Source organism: Pipistrellus hanaki, assembly GCF_964339955.1.
Source record: "Pipistrellus hanaki genome assembly, chromosome: 20".
Taxonomy (NCBI): domain Eukaryota; kingdom Metazoa; phylum Chordata; class Mammalia; order Chiroptera; family Vespertilionidae; genus Pipistrellus; species Pipistrellus hanaki.
In genome coordinates, this window is record NC_140522.1 from 3,444,857 (window position 1) to 3,464,050 (window position 19,194).

General features: G+C 54.1%; 2 protein-coding genes across 2 annotated transcripts in view; both read left to right on the plus strand.

The window, feature by feature from the left end:
* ACTN2 (actinin alpha 2) overlaps positions 1–15,969 on the plus strand; it is a 40,700-nt gene extending 24,731 nt beyond the window's left edge. Inside the window, exons 8-21 of the mRNA XM_084868688.1 lie at positions 2,473–2,558; positions 3,913–4,005; positions 5,169–5,399; positions 5,721–5,868; positions 6,021–6,171; positions 6,685–6,793; positions 7,930–8,070; positions 9,016–9,198; positions 10,286–10,420; positions 10,515–10,694; positions 11,700–11,846; positions 12,230–12,295; positions 12,588–12,746; positions 14,004–15,969. Of these exons, the coding sequence (XP_084724814.1) occupies positions 2,473–2,558; positions 3,913–4,005; positions 5,169–5,399; positions 5,721–5,868; positions 6,021–6,171; positions 6,685–6,793; positions 7,930–8,070; positions 9,016–9,198; positions 10,286–10,420; positions 10,515–10,694; positions 11,700–11,846; positions 12,230–12,295; positions 12,588–12,746; positions 14,004–14,162 (1,988 nt within the window). The 3' untranslated portion in view covers positions 14,163–15,969. The remainder of the gene's footprint in view (positions 1–2,472; positions 2,559–3,912; positions 4,006–5,168; positions 5,400–5,720; positions 5,869–6,020; positions 6,172–6,684; positions 6,794–7,929; positions 8,071–9,015; positions 9,199–10,285; positions 10,421–10,514; positions 10,695–11,699; positions 11,847–12,229; positions 12,296–12,587; positions 12,747–14,003) is intronic.
* A 1,882-nt stretch (positions 15,970–17,851) lies between these two features.
* MTR (5-methyltetrahydrofolate-homocysteine methyltransferase) overlaps positions 17,852–19,194 on the plus strand; it is a 37,383-nt gene continuing 36,040 nt past the window's right edge. The window contains exon 1 of the mRNA XM_084868678.1: positions 17,852–18,091. Coding sequence (XP_084724804.1) covers positions 18,058–18,091 — 34 coding nt within the window. The 5' untranslated portion in view covers positions 17,852–18,057. The remainder of the gene's footprint in view (positions 18,092–19,194) is intronic.

The following is a 19,194-nucleotide window of genomic DNA, read 5'->3' on the forward strand; positions in this document are numbered from 1 at the left end:
TGTCTCTGCCGCTGACCCTCGGACTTCACTTCTCTTATTCCTGCCACTCGCATTGTCCTCTTGTGCCCTGGCCCCCTGCCCAGCTCACTCAGCCTGCCGGCTGCCGTTGGCCGGACCTCCTGCTGTGTATTGGTCTCTGCCCCCCACGTGGGAATTTTCTGGGGGCTCATTGGAACTGTCACCTGCGGTACAAGCTGCAGAAACGCCTCATCTTATCGTCTTCATGCTTTTATTGTTATATTTTTAAAAAATGTGTTTTTATTGATGTCAGAGAGGAAGGGAGAGGGTGAGGGAGAGAGAAACATCAATGATGAGAGAGAATCATAGATTGGCTGCCTCCTGCATGCCCCACACTGGGGATCGAGCCCACAACCCGGGCCTGTGAACTGACCGGGAATGGAACCGAGACCTCCTGGTTCATAGGTCGACGCTCAGCCACTGAGCCACGCAGGTGGGGTTGTCTTTCTGCCACAAACCTCTCAAGTTTGGCCCCCGCTTTAGGTGTGTGGGTGTGCCTGTTCTGCATGCACCTGCAGGAGGGTCTCTGACCCCGGCCGCCCCGGGCACAGCGAGGGAGTCTCGGAGCCATCGCTATATGTGCCCTGTGGAATCAGGCCGAAGGCAGGCTGTGGGCATGACCGGCTCTGAGCCGGTGTCCTTGCCCTCGGCAATCCCTTCATTTCCGAGGGCAGTTCTCAGACACGTATCGGGGAGTGCCTTTACAGGGGTGACGTCTTTGATCTGAGCCCGTGTCCGCGACGTGAGTGCGTGGGGTGCAGGGAAGGCCCCCGGCTTTGGCCCCCAGAGGCGGCAGTTAACCCTGTTCTCTCCGCGCAGATGTGGTAGACACGGCCCGGCCCGACGAGCGCGCCCTAATGACTTACGTCTCCTGTTACTATCACGCGTTCGCGGGCGCCCAGAAGGTGAGGACGGAGAGTCGGTCACCGCCACCCTCACCTTCTGTGTCTTCATCTCTTCCCATCGTCATTCTCTTTCCTCCCCCTCCTCTGAGGAAGGAGGCCCATCCGGCCCCGACGTGGAAGTTGTGTCTTTTTTTTTTTTTAGTGCCGTTTTCTTTGGCACCTGCTTTCTGTCTGTGCACCGGCATGCCGTCGTTCGTGGTTGTTTTCCGGAAGATTCCATCCTGTGACACAGCCCCTCGTCCTCTCTGTCGGTCCCCTCTGCAAACCCGGGGACCAGGTGGTTCTAAGTTTCATGTGAGGGAATCACCAGGTGTCTTTTCAACTTCATCTGTCCAGTGACTGATCTGTTTCTTTCTCTCGTTCTTTTTTTTTTAAATACATTTTTATTGATTTCAGAGAGGAAGGGAGAGGAAGAGAGAGATAGAAACATCAATGATGAGAGTCATTGATTGGCTGCCTCCTGCACACCCCACACTGGGGATGGAGCCCACAATCCAGGCATGTGCCCTGACCGGGAATCGAACCGAGACCTCCTGGTTCATGGGTCGTAGCTCAGCCACTGAGCCATGCCGGCCGGGCTGAGCTCAGGTTAAAGTTGAAAATCGAGTCAGCAAACCTGGCATCGCCGAGGTTCTGTTTCCTCTCTTCCTGGTGGTTAATTCAGCAGCTCAAACAAAGGCTGGCGAGAGCTGTGGGGTGTGCCAGCCACGTACACCCTTCTCTTCCGTTGTGTTGTGGCCCGTGGCGATTTGTGTAACTGGCGTGGTGTGTGTGTGGAGGCATCACCCGACATGCTTGTCTGGTGAATTTCATTCTCCAGCAGCAGGCGGGTCACAGAGCAGAGCGGGCTAAGTTGTAGGGGTGTGGAGTGGATGGTGTGGTGCAGAGATGGGCAGGGACTCTGCTGTGCCTCCCAGCATGTCACAGGGATACCCCCGTCCCTCTGAGCACAAGTGACGGAGGGCCTGACCTGGTCAAACCGTGTGGCAATGAGCGGCCACTCACTCCGATTCTGACCACAGCACACGGCGCCCACATTCACGCCTTGTCTGCACGTTTATCTTTTAAAAACATATTTGTATTGATTTCAGAGAGGAAGAGCGAGGGAAAGAGAGATAGGAACATCAGTGATGAGAAGGAATCATGGATCGGCTGCCTCCTGCACGCCCCACACTGAGGATCAAGCCCACAACCCGGGCATGAGCCCTGACAGGATAGAACCATGACCTCCTGGTTCATACACAGGTGGATGCTCAACCACTGAGCCACACAGGCCAGTCTGCCTTGTCTGCACTTTTAAAAGCCCGTCAAAGGTGAGGGAGGGAAAAGCTCTCAGTTTGGTCATTTAGGAAAGGAAGTTTCAAATCATTCCGCTCCTGCACCATCTCGGGGCTGTCCGAGGCTCGGGATGTCCCAGAGCCAGGGAACCTGTGGGTGTGACCACTTGTCCTTCTCTCATTCAACTTGGCTTCCCCTCTTCGTGTGTGTGTGTGTGTGTGTGTGTGTGTGTGTGTGTGTGTGTTTTCTGTGCTGTTTTTCCCTCCCTCAGACATTGTCAACACCCCCAAACCGGACGAAAGAGCCATCATGACGTACGTGTCCTGCTTCTACCATGCTTTCGCGGGCGCGGAGCAGGTACCAGCACGCGTCCTGGGGCCGCGCTGCCCTCCGCATGCGTGTCCGTGCGTGTGTGCCTGTGTGTGTGTGTGTGTGCGCACTTCACATCTGCCTTGGACCCTTTTCCAGTGTTTGTGATGCCCTAACATGGAAAGTTCCAAACTGTGAATTTTTTTTTTTTTTAACAGCTTTCCCTTGAGGCCATTCCTAAAGTGGTTTTGTCTCTCTTTCCTTCTAAGATACCACTTTGATGTCATTACTCCATTGTGGGAAACATGTGTGTTTTAGGGAAAACAGGTGCCATGGACATGGAACAGTAAACGGGACATGCAACCCGGAGACCGCATGCCCCCCGGGGCCCTGGTTCCTAGCAACGGCCCTCGCTGCTCAGCGATGTGTCCTAGCACTTCCCAAGACGGATCCCATTTTAACTGGAATGGGCAAAGGATGATAGTACTAGAATCTCAAAACAACAACAAGAAAGCCCCACAACAGACGAAAACAACCCCTCACATTCCTTGAGACAAAAAGGCCGAGGAATGGACATTGTGGTCAACGTCCCTTTTCTCCATGTTGACCTGTTCCTGTCTCTGGTCCCTTCACCTATGGCGTCTGAATGTGGCAAATATGATAGACAGGGATGGGCAAAGCCTATGGTGCTGCTGCATCTCTAGGACCATCCCCAGCACGTGAGGGTAACCGGAGACCAGCTTGTGTTAGGGGCCTGGAGGCCCGGATGGCACAATACTCTTTTTTTTAAAAAAAAATGTTTTTTTAATATGTTTTAGAGAAGAAGGGAGAGGGAGAGAGTTTAGAAACATCCATGATGAGAGAGATCATTGATTGGCTGCCTCCGCCTTGCTAGGGATCAAACCCACAACCCAGGCATGCGCCCTAACAGGGAATTGAACCATGATCTCCTGGTTCATAGGTCGATGCTCAACCACTGAGCCACACTGGCCGGACCCAAAGGCTAATGTTATTTAGGGGTTCTGACTCCCATATTCCCGAGGTCAGCACGTGAGGAGTGAGCTCAGACAGACATTCAGGGTTATAGGTTTCCTCCACCCGTGTATTTCTGTTACTAACTTGCTTGATGTTTTACAAAGCGTGTGTTTACACTAACGGTATCTCCCCGTTTTCCCTGCAGTATATGCAGCCTGCCCTCTAAGTCTGTGTGAAAACTGTCAAAAAAGGTGTGAACCGACCCATAGCCTCGAGCAGCCCTAACCCTCCGTCTGGCTCCACCCTAACCTGGAATCTGTGTGCCGGGTCCCACACGCCCCCCCCCTCCCCACACCCCTCCCTCCCTCCGTCCCTCTCACGCTCCGTTCCGTGTGTGCCCGTCCCGTTGACCTATTGTGTTTTACAGGCCGAGACAGCGGCTAACAGAATATGTAAGGTTCTTGCTGTGAATCAAGAGAATGAGAGGCTGATGGAAGAATATGAGAGGCTAGCGAGTGAGGTAAAGGAAACGGGGACCCACGGCCCCGTCCGCACCCACCCGGAGGGGTGAGGCCAGAGGGGGAGCACGGGTGGTCCATGTCGTTCTCTCTCTGCATTTTTTTCATCTCGGACAGAATCAACGTAGGGAGGCGCAGTTGAACTCAGGGTGGTCCATCTGAAAGCATTGTAATGATTGGCACCGAGGCAGCCCTGATGGGCTTGGCAGCCAGCCTGGAGCTCAGGGGCGGCATGCATGTTTGTTTTCATATATATATATATATATATATATATATATATATATATATATATATTTTATTGATTTCAGAGAGGAAGGAAGATGGAGAGAGAGAGAGAGAGAGAGAGAGCAACATCAATGATGAGAGGGAATCATTGGCCAGCTGCCTCCTGCACGCCCCGTGCTTGGGACTGAGCTTACAACCCCAGGCATGGAACCATGACCTCGGGGTTCGTAGGTCGACACTAACCACTGAGCCACGCCAGCCGGGCATTTGCTGCCATTTCTAAGTGGCTTTTGAGCAGCCCGTTCCTAAGACTTTGATGGTGATTCAGAACAATGCACTCGGTCCTCAGGCATTCACTCCCATTTTCACTTTTATCCCCAGAAACTTGATATCAGATGGAAGTAGACTTTGACGTTGAATCCATCCCAGATTTACAATACAGTTGGTCTAGCAACTGAATTCATTAGATTGGAGCTTACATCGAACCCACTTTTCTTCGCTACATTCTCTCACCACATTTCACCATGTCGGGTGATTTTTTGTTTTGTTTTGTTGTTTTTTTTTTAAATTTTTGTTTCATTTGAAAGCTCCATCCAGCGTTTGTCCGCTAGTGTCTGGTCCCCGAGTTTCCTGTGACTGTCACACATTTGTGAGACATGACTGGTGCTGACTCTGAGTTTTCACTGATGTGTGGTGACCGCTGGTGGCCGCCTCGGGGGAGGGAGGCCTTACACTTCTGTTTTTATAGGAATATTATGTTCACCCTCTCCCTTTTTAAAAAAAAAAATATTTTTTTATTGATGATGGTATTATAGTATTACAGATAGCTCCCATTTTACTCCCCTTTAACCCCCTCCCCCCAAGGTCTTTGTGTTGTCAGGTCGCTGTAAGCGGGGTGTTTTGCGGTATCTGTAGCCGTGTGCGTGTGTTTTGGGCACAGCTCCTGGAGTGGATCCGCCGCACCATCCCCTGGCTGGAGAACCGGGCCCCCGAGAAGACCATGCAGGCCATGCAGAAGAAGCTGGAGGACTTCCGGGACTACCGCCGGAAGCACAAGCCCCCGAAGGTGCAGGAGAAGTGCCAGCTGGAGATCAACTTCAACACCCTGCAGACCAAGCTGCGCATCAGCAACCGGCCGGCCTTCATGCCCTCTGAGGGCAAGATGGTGTCGGTGAGTGCCGGGCCTCCTCCCGCCTCATCGTTGTCTCAGTTAATGAACATGGTGTCATTCTTACACACACACACACACACACACACACACACACTCACGCACACTAGAGACCCGGTGCACAAAATTCATGCATGGGCAGGTCCCTAGGCTTGGGTTGCGGGTTCGATCCCCAGCGTGGGGCGTGCAGGAGGCAGCCGATCCTGGCAGGGAAGGAAACGCCATTAGCCGAGAAGTGGAGGGGCTCATGGGTGTCCAGGAGGCCCGGGTGTAACCGCCAGGCCTGCCCTGTCCTTGCCACCCCCTCCTGCCCCCACCCCCCAGGACATCGCTGGGGCCTGGCAGCGGCTGGAGCAGGCGGAGAAGGGCTACGAGGAGTGGCTGCTGAACGAGATCCGGAGGCTGGAGCGCGTGGAGCACCTGGCCGAGAAGTTCCGGCAGAAGGCGTCCACCCACGAGACCTGGGCCTACGGTGAGCGGCCTGGCGGGCCCGGGTTTGAGCCTCAGGGGCAGCTGATGACTCCGCCCCGAGCAAAGGATCTCTGCTCATCCCCTGACTTCCCAGGCACCAAGGAGCTGCCGGGGGACGTGGGCCTGTTCTCACGCCTGTGCCAACCTTTGCAGGCAAAGAGCAGGTCTTGCTGCAGAAGGATTACGAGTCGGCGACGCTGACGGAGGTGCGGGCCCTGCTGCGGAAGCACGAGGCCTTCGAGAGCGACCTGGCGGCCCACCAGGACCGCGTGGAGCAGATCGCGGCCATCGCACAGGAGCTCAAGTGCGTGCGGCTGTGGACACCCCCTCCCGTGGGCGCGGGGACGGGGGAAGGGCTCCCCGGAGCCTTCCCAGGGAGGAGTCCGGCCCGGCCTTCCTTTTAGGGAGAGCGAAGCTGGAGGAATCTGGGGTGGGATGCGTCCTGTGACAATTTTTTTAAAAAATATATATTTTATTGATTTTTAACAGAGAGAAAGGGAGAGAGATAGAGAGCTAGAAACGTCGATGAGAGAGAAACATCGACCAGCTGCCTCCTGCACACCCCCTACCGAGGATGTGCCCGCAACCAAGGTCCATGCCCTTGACCGGAATCGAACCTGGGACCCTTCAGTCCGCAGACGACGCTCTATCTATCCACTGAGCCAAACCGGCTTCGGCTCGTCCTGTGACTAACAAAACGCCGAAATGCCTGCCAGTTCTGTCAGGCCTTTTAAGAACATATATGTGATCTTTTTATTTGGACTCGTTTCTCTTGCCGTCGTCCGGGACAGCTAACCTCTGTCTTCACTTCCAACAGCGAGCTGGACTACCACGACGCGGTGAACGTCAACGACCGGTGCCAGAAGATCTGTGACCAGTGGGACCGGCTGGGGACGCTCACGCAGAAGCGGAGGGAGGCCCTCGAGGTGAGGGCTCCACGCCCCCCGGGTCCTGGAACCCAGGCTCTTCCCGAAGGCCCTGTCGCTGACTCTTGCTTTTTGGTGTTGTTATGTGTATGAGACAAAACAGACTGTCCAGTGCAAGCAGCCTGCGAAGAGAGGAGGGAAAGTAGGAAAAAGAGGGAAAGGAGAAGTTGGGAGTTTTATATTTTATCCACACAGCAGGGCAGTGCACTTCGGATCTTAAAAAAAAAAAAAAAAATCAGGGGGCCCGGCTGGTGTGGCTCAGTGGTTGAGCGTTGACCTATGAACCAGGAGGTCATGGTTTGATTCCCAGTTAGGGACCTCGTTGTGGGCTTGATCCCTAGTGTGGTGTCTGTAGGAGGCAGCTGGTCAATGATGCTCTGTCATCATTGATGTTTCTACGGTGTATCTCCCTCTCTTTTCCTCTCTGAAATCAATGCAAATATATTTTAAAAATATAAAGTAAAAGAACAACCTGTAGTCCTCCTTGCTCCACGAGGTGGGGACTTTCGGAAAGGCATCTCTCTTAAGCTTCCCTGAATTTTCAGTTATGTCACGTGGTTAGGCAATCACTTCTGACTTACAAAGCAAGGCGTCTCGGTTTTCAAAAAGGTGATGTGGATTACTTAAGTACTTTAAACCACGCTATTTTGTTGTTGTTGTTTTTTATTTTTAAATATATTTTCATTGATTTCAGGGAGGGAGAGAGAGAGAGAGACAGAGAGAGAAACATCAGTGATTAAGAGCATCACTGATTGGCTGCCTCCCGCACGATTGCCTACTGGGGATTGAGCCTGCAACCCAGGCATGTGCCCTGACCGGGAATCGAACCTGGGACCCTTCAATCCACGGGCCAAGGCTCTGTCCACTGAGCCAGACCAGCTAGGGCCAAACCAGGCTGTTTTGGATGTCATCAAACCCTTCTTAGAGAAGACAGTGCAGAGAGGCGGGGGCTCAGCCTGTTTATGGGAATGGCGGTTAATCCTGTGTGTAGACACGCTAACGGCAGGAACGCTGTCATTCCCAGAATGTCAGGGGATCGTGTGTGGCTCTGGAATGCATGTGCACATTTTCAGACTTTAAAAAAAAATTATTATTGAATCTGTGATCGCGCCTGCTTCTTTCTGTGCAATCTCCAGAGAACCGAGAAGTTGCTGGAGACCATCGACCAGCTGCACCTGGAGTTTGCCAAGAGAGCGGCCCCGTTCAACAACTGGATGGAGGGCGCCATGGAGGACCTGCAGGACATGTTCATCGTGCACAGCATCGAGGAGATCCAGGTAGCGGCCGGCGGCCCCCGCGGCAGCGTGAGCTTTGTCCCGAAGGGCTGCTGCTGGGTCAGGCTGACGGTGCCTCAGGGAGAGAGTTGGCCTCGGTGCCTTTTCCCCTTGGGCAGTGATGGGCGTGCTTTGGGGGGCGGGGAGGGTCTGCAGGGGTGAGGGCAGCAGTGCTGGCTCCTCTGTGGGGCGTCAGAGGTCAACACCGGGTGTCAGAGGTCAACACCGGGTGTCAGAGGTCAATACCGAGTGTCAGAGGTCAACACCGGGTGCCAGAGGTCAATACCGGGTGTCAGAGGTCAACACCGGGTGTCAGAGGTCATCACCGGGTGTCAGAGGTCAACACCAGCCTCAGAAATGGCAGCCAAGTTAAGCTCTGCCCTCGGGGGAGAGAGAGACCTACACAAAAGCTGGGGGTGGGAATGATGGAAGCCAATAAAAAAGGGAACATTGTCTTTGAAGACTTTGGTTTTGTAGCCTTTGATTAGTCACCATGATATCTTTCTGTGTGTTTTTTTCCCATCTCAAAGAACTTTACTTTTATGCCCAAGATAGCTTTTCTGAAACATTCAGATTTGTTTTCCCCCAGAGATCCCTGCAGTATAAGAAAGGCATTCATGGCCCTGGCCGGTTTGGCTCGGTGGCTAGAGCATCAGCCCGCAGACTGAAGGGTCCCAGGTTTGATTCCAGTGAAGGGAACGTACCTTAGTTGCAGGCTTGATCCCCGGTCACAGTCGGGGTGGGTGCAGGAGGCGACCATATCCATGTGTCTTGCACATACAGATGTTTCTCTCTGTCTGTCTCTCCCCCTCCCTTCCCATCTCTCTAAAAATCAACGAAAAGTATCCTTCCGTGGGTGAGGATTAACAGAACAAAAAGGGCATTCATGCGTGTGCAGACAGGAACACTGTGCATACGATCTGTTTTCCCACTTGTGTCTCTGGCCAGAGTCTGATCACGGCCCACGAGCAGTTCAAGGCCACGCTGCCCGAGGCGGACGGCGAGCGGCAGTCCATCATGGCCATCCAGAACGAGGTGGAGAAGGTCATCCAGAGCTACAACATCCGAATCAGCTCCAGCAACCCCTACAGCACCGTCACCATGGACGAGCTGCGGAACAAGTGGGACAAGGTGGGCGGCGGGGTGAGGCCGAGGCTGCGGGCGGACGTAAAACCCGGCAGGGAGAGTGACCGCCTCATTCTGCATCGTTTACCCCAAACGTCACCGACAAAATACGCTAACTTCTTAAACGCCGTTCAGCAGCTTCTGGGGCTTGTAAGGAAAGTAGAGGTGACTCTTCCTTAAGGAAAACCTGACACTAAGACCACAAGGGGAACTGTTTTAAGACCACAGCTCAAAAGGGGGTGCCGTCGGCCTGCCATTCAAGAATTTTCAGAATACGGGATGAGCATGTCCCCCATGTGGAGTGGCTTTTCAGTTCAGAAAATTGCTTAGGAAGCTGTTTCTGGGACTGTTTCAAATCCGGTGATAGTGAAAATAGGATTATTTGATCCTTTTTTTTCTCATTCTTAAGAAAACTTTATTTTCGTGGCTAAAATCCAGCACTGTTTCCACCCAGCCCAGTGTCCCTGACACCCACACCCCCCCCCAGCCCAGTGTCCCTGACACCCACATCCCCAGCCCAGTGTCCCTGACACCCACCCCCCCAGCCCAGTGTCCCTGACACCCACATCCCCAGCCCAGTGTCCCTGACACCCACACCCCCCCCAGCCCAGTGTCCCTGACACCCACACCCCCCCAGCCCAGTGTCCCTGACACCCACATCCCCAGCTCAGTGTCCCTGACACTCACACCCCCAGCCCAGTGTCCCTGACACCCACCCCCCCAGCCCAGTGTCCCTGACACACACACCCCCAGCCCAGTGTCCCTCATACACACACCCCCAGCCCAGTGTCCCTCATACACCCCCCCCCAGCCCAGCGTCCCTGACACCCACACCCCCAGCTTAGCGTCCCTGACACCCACACCCCCAGCCCAGTGTCCCTGACACCCACCCAGTCTTCAGCAGCCATGGGTGGCAGTCAAAGCTAGAACGAGCTCTCTCCCTTCAGTCTCACATTCGGGACTCCCTCTCCTCTCCCCGTGACCCCCACTCCGCTCCCCCTACCACACACACTTTGGGCCAGCACCTCATCTCTCAGTCGCTCCCATTGCACCCAAACTGGCCTCTAACCCCTCTGCCCTCGGGCCCGGACAGGTGAAGCAGCTGGTGCCCATCCGCGACCAGTCCCTGCAGGAGGAGCTGGCCCGCCAGCACGCCAACGAGCGCCTGCGCCGCCAGTTCGCCGCCCAGGCCAACGCCATCGGGCCCTGGATCCAGAACAAGATGGAGGTAGGGCAGTTGGTGCCCCCCAGCTTTCTCCTGTGGGGGGGGGGGCAGGGCGCGGGCGGACCTGCTCACTGCTCCCCGCTATGCCCGTGCCCAGGAGATCGCCCGCAGCTCCATCCAGATCACGGGGGCGCTGGAGGACCAGATGAACCAGCTGAAGCAGTACGAGCACAACATCATCAACTACAAGAACAACATCGACAAGCTGGAGGGCGACCACCAGCTCATCCAGGAGGCCCTGGTCTTCGACAACAAGCACACCAACTACACCATGGAGGTGCCTGCCCCCTCTCCTCCGGTCCCCGCCCCCCGCCCCTCTCCTGAGCCTCCCTGGCTGACACCGGCTCACTCAGGGGTCTCACCCACGCCTGCGCTTTGGTTCCTGTGGAGTCCTGCAAATGCGGGAGGTGGAGATCTCTTAGTCTTTCCTCCACGTTTGTGAAAAGGCTTGTGACCCAGCCTGCCCGGTGTGGCTCAGTGGTTGAGCGTCGACTTGGGAACCAGGAGGTCACCTTTAGATTCCCGGCCAGGGCACATGCCCAGATGGCGGGCTCTATCTCCAGTCGAGGGCCTGCAGGAGGCGGCTGATAAATGATTCTCTCTCATCATTGATGTTTCTACCTCTCTCTCCCTCTCCCTTCCTCTGTGAGACCAGAAAAAACATATTAAAAAGAGGAAAGGCTGTGAGCCCCAGCGGGCTGCACCATGAGCAGCGGCACCGTCACAGCCTGAGAGAGAGGGCCCAGCACCCTGTTCCCCCAGCTGGCCAGTCCCATCTCCCTGGGAGCCCGTGGGGTCATCCGGGGCCCTCCTTTCCTGTGACCGGGAGAGATATTTCTAGTGACAAAGGGACTGCATTGTATGTTTTACCTGCAGATGTCACTGCTAGAATCCTGCCCTTGCTTCTGAGCACGTCCCACTACAGACTCTTTTTTTTTTTTTTTACTTAAATATATTTTATTGATTTTGTACAGAGAGGAAGGGAGAGAGATAGAGCCAGAAACATTGATTAGAGAGAGTCATCGATCAGCTGCCTCCTGCACACCCCCCACTGGGGATATGCCGGCAATCAAGGTCCATGCCCTTGACCGGCATCAAACCTGGGACCCTTCATTCCCCAAGCCGATGCTCTATCCATTGAGCCAAACCGGTTTCGGCCTACTACAGACTCTTGCAGAAAGCGGGCGAGTGCGGAGAAGCAGTGTAGGGCGCGGGAGTCAGCCGGGGAGGCCAGGCTGAGGCGCCGGAAGCCCCGGAGCTGACGGCCCCTCCCTCCCGGCAGCACATCCGCGTGGGCTGGGAGCTGCTGCTGACCACCATCGCCAGGACCATCAACGAGGTGGAGACGCAGATCCTGACGCGGGACGCCAAGGGCATCACCCAGGAGCAGATGAATGAGTTCAGAGCCTCCTTCAACCACTTCGACCGGGTACCTCCCCCTCGAGCTCTCTCTTGCCAGTTGTCACTCTCCCCCTCCCCCTCCACACACACACACACACTCACACACACACACACACACTCACACACACACACACACACACACACACACACACACTCACACTCACACACACATACTCACACACTCACACACACGCGCGCACACACACACACACACACACACACACACACGCTCCTTCTTTCCCATTGTGTAACGTCCCTGGGTTGGCGCTGGTCTTCCTGTGAGTCGGTGATGACCTTGACAGTCCCCTCGGCCAGCTCAGTGTCCCCTGTCCTCCTGGGCTTCGTTCCTCGGGCCGAGCAGAGTCGCCCCTCTGCCTCTGACTCCCGGCTTCTCTGTGTATCTGTCGGCAGAGGAAGAACGGCCTGATGGACCACGAGGACTTCAGAGCCTGCCTGATCTCCATGGGCTACGACCTGGTGAGCGGACGCGGAGGTTTTCCCGAGGGGACGCTTTGTTGAACACCGGTTTCGGCTGAAGTCTTCAGTTCGGGCCTGCAGGAGCGTGGGTCTCAGGGGGCGGGAATTCTGACCATCGGGAGCCTCAGACGTGCAGCCACAGCTGCTGTGACAGTCACTGGGCTGAGGGGATGCGGGGACACTTACGTGTTCACCCCCAGAGGCCCCGGGGGCCGCAGGTGAGAGCCGCAGACTGGCTCTGTGCATGGCCGTGTGCGCTCGAGGCCAGCGTGTCCTTGCCCCCTCGCCGCAGGGTGAAGCCGAGTTTGCCCGCATCATGACCCTGGTGGATCCCAACGGGCAGGGCACCGTCACCTTCCAGTCCTTCATCGACTTCATGACCAGAGAGACGGCCGACACCGACACCGCGGAGCAGGTCATCGCCTCCTTCCGCATCCTGGCGTCCGACAAGGTCTGCCCTGCCCGCTTCCTCCCCTTCTGCACTTTCCTCCTGAGAGCAGAAAGTGGACGCAGTGCCTGTGCCACATCGGCATTGCTCTCAGAAAGCTGGGGTGGCTCTGTGGTGGAGCATCAACCCATGAACCAAGAGGTCGCCAGTTCGATTCCTGGCCAGGTCACAAGCCCGGATTGTGGGCTCCGCCCCCAGTGGGGGATGCGCAGGAGGCAGCCGATCAATGGTCCTCTCTCAGCGATGTTTCTTTCTCTCTATCCCTCTCCCTTCCTCTCTTTCTCAAATCATTAAAAACATAAAAAAAAAAAAAAAGAAGAAGAAGAAGAAGAAAGAGAGAGAGAAAGAAAGAAACCAGGTGTTCACCCAGAACAGAAAAAAACACATTCTGCTCCTGAAATTTGTGCGTGGGCCTCACAGTGAGTTTTAAACAAGGAACCAAGAGTGTGTACTTTGTAGGTTTAAAAAAATTTTTTTTATGTGTGTTTTATTGGTTCAGCTAGCAAACTTGAGGTCACAGTATTTATTCCTCCCCCTGTGGCTCCGTTTGAGAAATACTGGTAGCCACGCTCCCATTGGGAGACCAACCACCCTGCAGGTGTGGTCTTCGGTGTAAGCTTGGTCTGCAGGTACCAGGCCCATTAGATGACCTGCCTTTAACCCTTTTTATTTTTTATTATTATTTTTTAAAAATATATATTCTTACTGATTTCAGAGAGGGAGAGGGAGATAGAAACATCAATGATGACAGAGAATCATTGATCGGCCGCCTCCTGCACACCCCCCTACTGGGGATCAAGACCGCAACCCGGGCATGTGGCCTTGACTAGAATTGAACCCAGGACCGTTCAGTCTGCAGGCTGATTGATGCTCCAGACACTGAGCCAAACCAGTGAGGGCTGTATCCTTTTTTATTTATTTATTTTTATCTTTTTATTTTTAAATATATTTTATTGAGTTTTTACAGAGAGGAAGAGAGAAGGATAGAGAGTTAGAAACATCGATGAGAGAGAATCATTGATCAGCCGCCTCTTGCACACCCCCTACTGGGGATGTGCCCGCAACCAAGGTACATGCCCTTGACTGGAATCGAACCCGGGACCTTTCAGTCCGCAGGCTGATGCTCCAGACACTGAGCCACACCAGTGAGGGCTGGATCCTTTTTTTTAAAACGGAACAGACGCCGGCTGTGCATCAGCAGGAGCACAGCTGCTGCAGGGTTTCCCAGCTCCCCTGCTAACCCCTCTCTGTCTCTTGCAGCCCTACATCCTGGCGGAGGAGCTGCGGCGGGAGCTGCCCCCGGACCAGGCGCAGTACTGCCTGGGCCGCATGCCCGCCTACAAGGGCCCCGGCGCGGTGCCCGGCGCCCTGGACTACGCGGCCTTCTCCTCCGCCCTCTACGGGGAGAGCGACCTGTGAGCCCCACGCCGGCCAGCCGCCCGCGGCAGGGAGAGACCTGGAAGAGCTCGGCTGAGGGAAGGGACGGGGCGAGGGTTAGTGTGCTTCATCAGTAGGTTTCTCTGTTTCGGAATTGTTAGCTAAACGCAATGGAATATCAGGGTTTTTTGGTTTGTTTCTCTGCTCAAACAAAGCAAATTCCCTGAGTAGTATGAAATGAGGAGGATCGAGGGACGGAAGAAAAGTACAAAATGGGGAAATTCCCAAATACCCAAGATTCGAGGCCAGGGAGAAAAAATCCGGTAAATGTTTGATATCTTTAAAAATATTCCTTAAGTAGGCTTACGTGATTACCGCGAGGGGAATGTTTTCAAGGATATTCGTGTCCTACCTTCTCATCCAAAGATTAGCAATATTTAATTAAGTACTATCGTTTCTTTAGTTGAACTTAATATGGAGAAACGGATCTTACATGGAATGGAACCAGACGACCCCAAATATCTTTAGAACTTAAAACCTTTGAAGTAGAGTTTCTAGTCAGCTCGCCGTCGTTTAGGACTTTGCAGTCGAGGTAGTGGGTTTCATTGCCTTATTTACCGTCCAAAGCAGAGACCTCAGGAATCACAGAAGCCGGTCTGCTTGCCAGAGAGGAAGACGTAGTCGCTAGGGGAAACGAATGTGTTAGGATTATGAATCGAGTCCAGGTTTCTGTGCGTTTCCTAGAGCTTGGTAGCACAGGTTTGGGGGAGAGGACTTGTAGGTAAGTGCTCTGTTTTTTGTTTTTGTTTTTAAATAAACAGGTTTCCGTAGCAATAGTTTATCACAGGTCATGGGTCAGAGACAGGCACCCAGATTGCTCACCAGGCCGCACTTCTTTACGCCCTCGGCTTTCTGACCTGGTCAGAAGGTTGTTAGCAGGGAAGGACTCATTCTTAGCAGCCGTAGAGGTAACGGCTTGCATCGCAGACCTTACCTATTTGGGGGAATGCATCTGAGTAGTAGGAGCGACTAGACGTTTTTTGTCGGCACTCAGTGCGCGGTCACCACTGTGATTGGGTGCCGAGCCCTGGGTCTGGCTCTCCCCACACCTGATGCCCCGCCACAGAGGACAGACACCCCACGCTCCCAGCATCCTCTGATCTCCCGAATGTTCATCTGTTCCCATGTGTGGGCTGCCTTATGCTATAACTCCCCCCTCTGTTTTCCCACCCTGCGGACAGCTTGTAGAGAAGAAGGCAGGAATTCTGTTTACATCTGAGCCCTTAATGATCAGGAAAGGGACTATAAACAAACAAAAACTGTTTGCAAACAGCAATTCAGGCGTTGCTAGAGGAGCAGCCATGTGCCCGTTACCCACCGTCTGCTTTCTCCGATTCTTGGTGGAAACGGTGATATTTTGAAAACGTGATATTTTCCCTTCATACCTGTTCGGCAACCTCATTCTTTGACTGCATTGGCCCATGTAGAACCCTTTCATTTAATCTGCTTCCTTTTATTAAGTAGTTAGTAGATAGCAAGTTAAGAAACACCCAAGCCCCCGTGTGTAACGCTAAACACTTTGGGCGATACTTAGAGGAACTGACTCTTTCCTTCCAGCAGGTGCTATATTCCAGCCATAAACATTAAGGAAAAACTGGGAAGTCGTTCTGCCTCTGAAGCCACGAGGGGAACTTGGGGTGTTTTAGGATGCGTGCAGGTGGCTCAGCTGCCTAAAATGTTCATTGCTTTACAATATTCAGGCAAGAGACTAGATCAGTACTCTCTGCTAATACACGAAGAAAGGAGATAAACTCTGAAAAACCACTTAATAAACATGTTTATACTCTCATCTTAGAAGTTATTTTTATTTCTGAAGCTGAATTATCAATTAAACTTAATTTATAAAAGAGAAAGAATCCATGCTTTTTTTTTTTTTTTTCCTTCAAATAGCTCGTTTCTTTGGTTAACCGCAAACTTCCTTACTTAAAATTGCCATCATATTTAAAAACTCTCCTTTGGGTAACTATTTGCCAGCCATAAAGAGTTAGAAACTGGCCCGAGCTGGTTTTGCTCAGTGGATAGAGCATCGGCCTATAGATTGAAGGGTCCTGGGTTCAATTCCAGTCAAGGGCACATACCTGGGTTGCAGACTTGATAACTTCAGTAGGGCGTGCAGGAGGCAGCCAATCAATGATTCTCTCTCATCAGTGATGTTTCTATCACTCTCTCCTATTGGAAGCCGCCCATTGCCCCTCACTAGCAGGGGGAGTGGACAAGGAACCCGGAAGGCTGGTCAACCTTGAGGCTCTGGTAAGGGTCAGAGCCATACACCCACTGTCTGGTGGAGACAAAGGGAGCTGAAGCAACTCCCACCTTTTAGTCTTAAGTGGTCCTTGCTGATGGGCTATCATCGAGCTGTTACTGGAATTGCCTGCCCAAGGGCTATAACCTCAATTAAAGGGCCCCCAATTCCCAAATTAATATTTTCTTGTCTAGTCTCTTTCGTTTGTGTGCGGCTTCCTCCAGAACCTGAACCCTGAACCTGAACCAGGTGGGGCATGGGGGGTATACACTGGCAGCCCAACCTGGGGTACTCGCACATCCCCCTTGTTTCTTCTTCTCTGAAGTTAAAAAAAAAAAAGAATTAGAAACAGCCGGTTGGGTAGGAGGTAAATTTGGGATGAGGAATTAAGGTTGATCTAGTTGGCCTTGCCAGTTTGGCTGCAGACCGAAGGGTTGCAGGTTAGATTCCATTCTGGTCAAGGGCATGTATCATGCAGGTTCAATCCCTGGCCTTGGTGAGGGCACATGCAGGAGGCAGCCAATCGATGTGTTTCTCACATCAGTGTTTCTGTCTCTCCCCCTCTCTACAAATCAATGGAAAAAGTATCCTGGGGTGAGAATTAGCAACAAAAGCCCCAGTTATCTGAAGGTCTTATTTCTACACAGTGGGTTTGTGTGGGATGAGCTGAGTGAGGGTGAGGGTGAAGGTGAGGGTGGGAGTGGGCTAGCAGATTATCACCAAAATAAATTAACAGACTCTCCCACAGAGAGAGGGGAGGCTTTTTTGCAGGGTTCCCATCCACACTACAGATGCATTTGTAATTTCCAAGCGCTACTGAAACCAAGTAGCCCTAAATGGGTGGCCTCAAACAACAACAACGTATGGTCTGACAGGCGTGGGAACTAGAAGTCCAAAACGAAGGTGTCACCACGTCCTTTCTCCCTCTGACATCTACAGGGGAGAATCTCCAGTGTCTCCTCGCTTCTGATGTTTGCCGGCAATCCCCAGTTCCTTGGTTTGTAGGTGCAGCACCCCAATCTCTGCCTTTGCTGTCACTGTTATGTGAGCTCGATTATTACACACAGTAGGACTCAGTCAATGCTTTCTGTCTATAAGTGGCCTTACACGCATCCCGCCCAGCACCAGTGGGTCATACCGCCTGGCCTTCCACTCAAGCCCCAGCTCTGAGCTGCACACAGTGGGGAGACGAGCAGTGAGGGGGTCAGGAGCGCGGGGTCAGCATTGCGGGGCCAACAGCGTGGAGCTAGTGTCCGCTCCAACACAGCCCACGCGGCTGCACTTCCGGATCCCAGTGCGGAGGTGCGCAGGACAGGACTACATTTCCCAGAGACCCCTGGGGCGAGCCTCAGCCGATTGGTTGAGACCGACAGCCAATGCGGCCGCGCAGAGCTCGCACGGACCAATCACAGCCCCGGGGCGGGAGCTCCGCGTGGGAGATCGGCTGCGACAGAAACACCGCCCCGGGGCGGCCGGTTCCCACACGCACGTTGTTGTCACCGGCGCCACGTCCGCGGCTCCCGGGCCCCCGGCTCCGTGGCGCGCCCCGCGCTGGCCGGTGTCGCCCCCCGCCGTCCGCTGTGGAGGCCGCCCTGCTGCGTCCCGCGCCCGAGGCGGAGGAGCGGGCCCGGCGGCATGTCACCGGCGCCGCAGGAGCGCGCGCCCGCGGGTAACGCTCGGCTCATCCCGGTCGCGGGGCCGCCTGACGCGCGCTGGGGGCTCCGGGGCGCGGGGCTACTTGCACCCATGACGCCCCGCGGGGTTCCCGTGGGAGACGGCGGCGCCCGTGGGCTTCGGAGCAGCCGCCAGGGCGCCCACGTGTCTCCCCGGCCTCCCCGCCGGCACCCCTTCCCGCCCCGCCGGCACCCAGTCCTCCCCTCCGGCACCCCGTCCTCTCTCCGGTTCCCGCCCGCACCCCGTGTCCATCTCCCCTCCAGCACCCCGTTCTTTCCCGCCACCAACCGGTTCTCCCCTCCGGCTCCCGTCCTCCCCCGCTCGCACCCCGCTTTTTCCCGCCGGCACCCTGTAGGCACCCCGTTGTCCCCCTCCCTCCCCACCGGGTCCTCCTCTCCCGTGCTTCCCCCGTGCGTTTGCGCGGTGTTCATCTTCCGTTGCATTAGGCGTGGTCATAACTCAGTGGAAAAGTTTTTGGGCGGCATTTTTCTAACGTGCCGTGGAGCTATGAGCACATCTTTTATATGAGCCCTGCTTACTCCCTGTTGTGAATGGTTATAAAGGACTCTGCACCCTCTCTCCACAGGTCTTTTTCCCTCTTTCATTTTATAATTGACTCTTTTTATTGATGAAGGTATTATATATGTGCCCATATCCCCCGTTGCCCCCCCTCCCCATTCTCATACATGCCCACACCCCCCTGCTATCTCTGCCCATCCGTTATGCTTATAGGCACGCATACAGTCTTTTGGTTGATCTCTCAATGGAATACCACGCTGCTGTAAAAGAGAAGGAACTCCTACCCTTTGCAACAGCCTGCATGGAGCTGGAGAGCTTTATGCTAAGTGAAATAAGTCAGAGATAAATATCACATGATCCCCTTTCATTTTTCATTTTTTTATATATTGATTTTTTTACAGAGAGGAAGGGAGAGAGATTGAGAATTAGAAACATGGATCAGCTGCCTCCTGCACACCTTCCACTAGGGATGTGCCCGCAACCAAGGTGCATGCCCTTGATCGGAATGGGACCTGGAACCACCCCCAGTCCGAAGGCCGACACTCTATCCACTGAGCCACACCGGTCTTGGCACCTTTC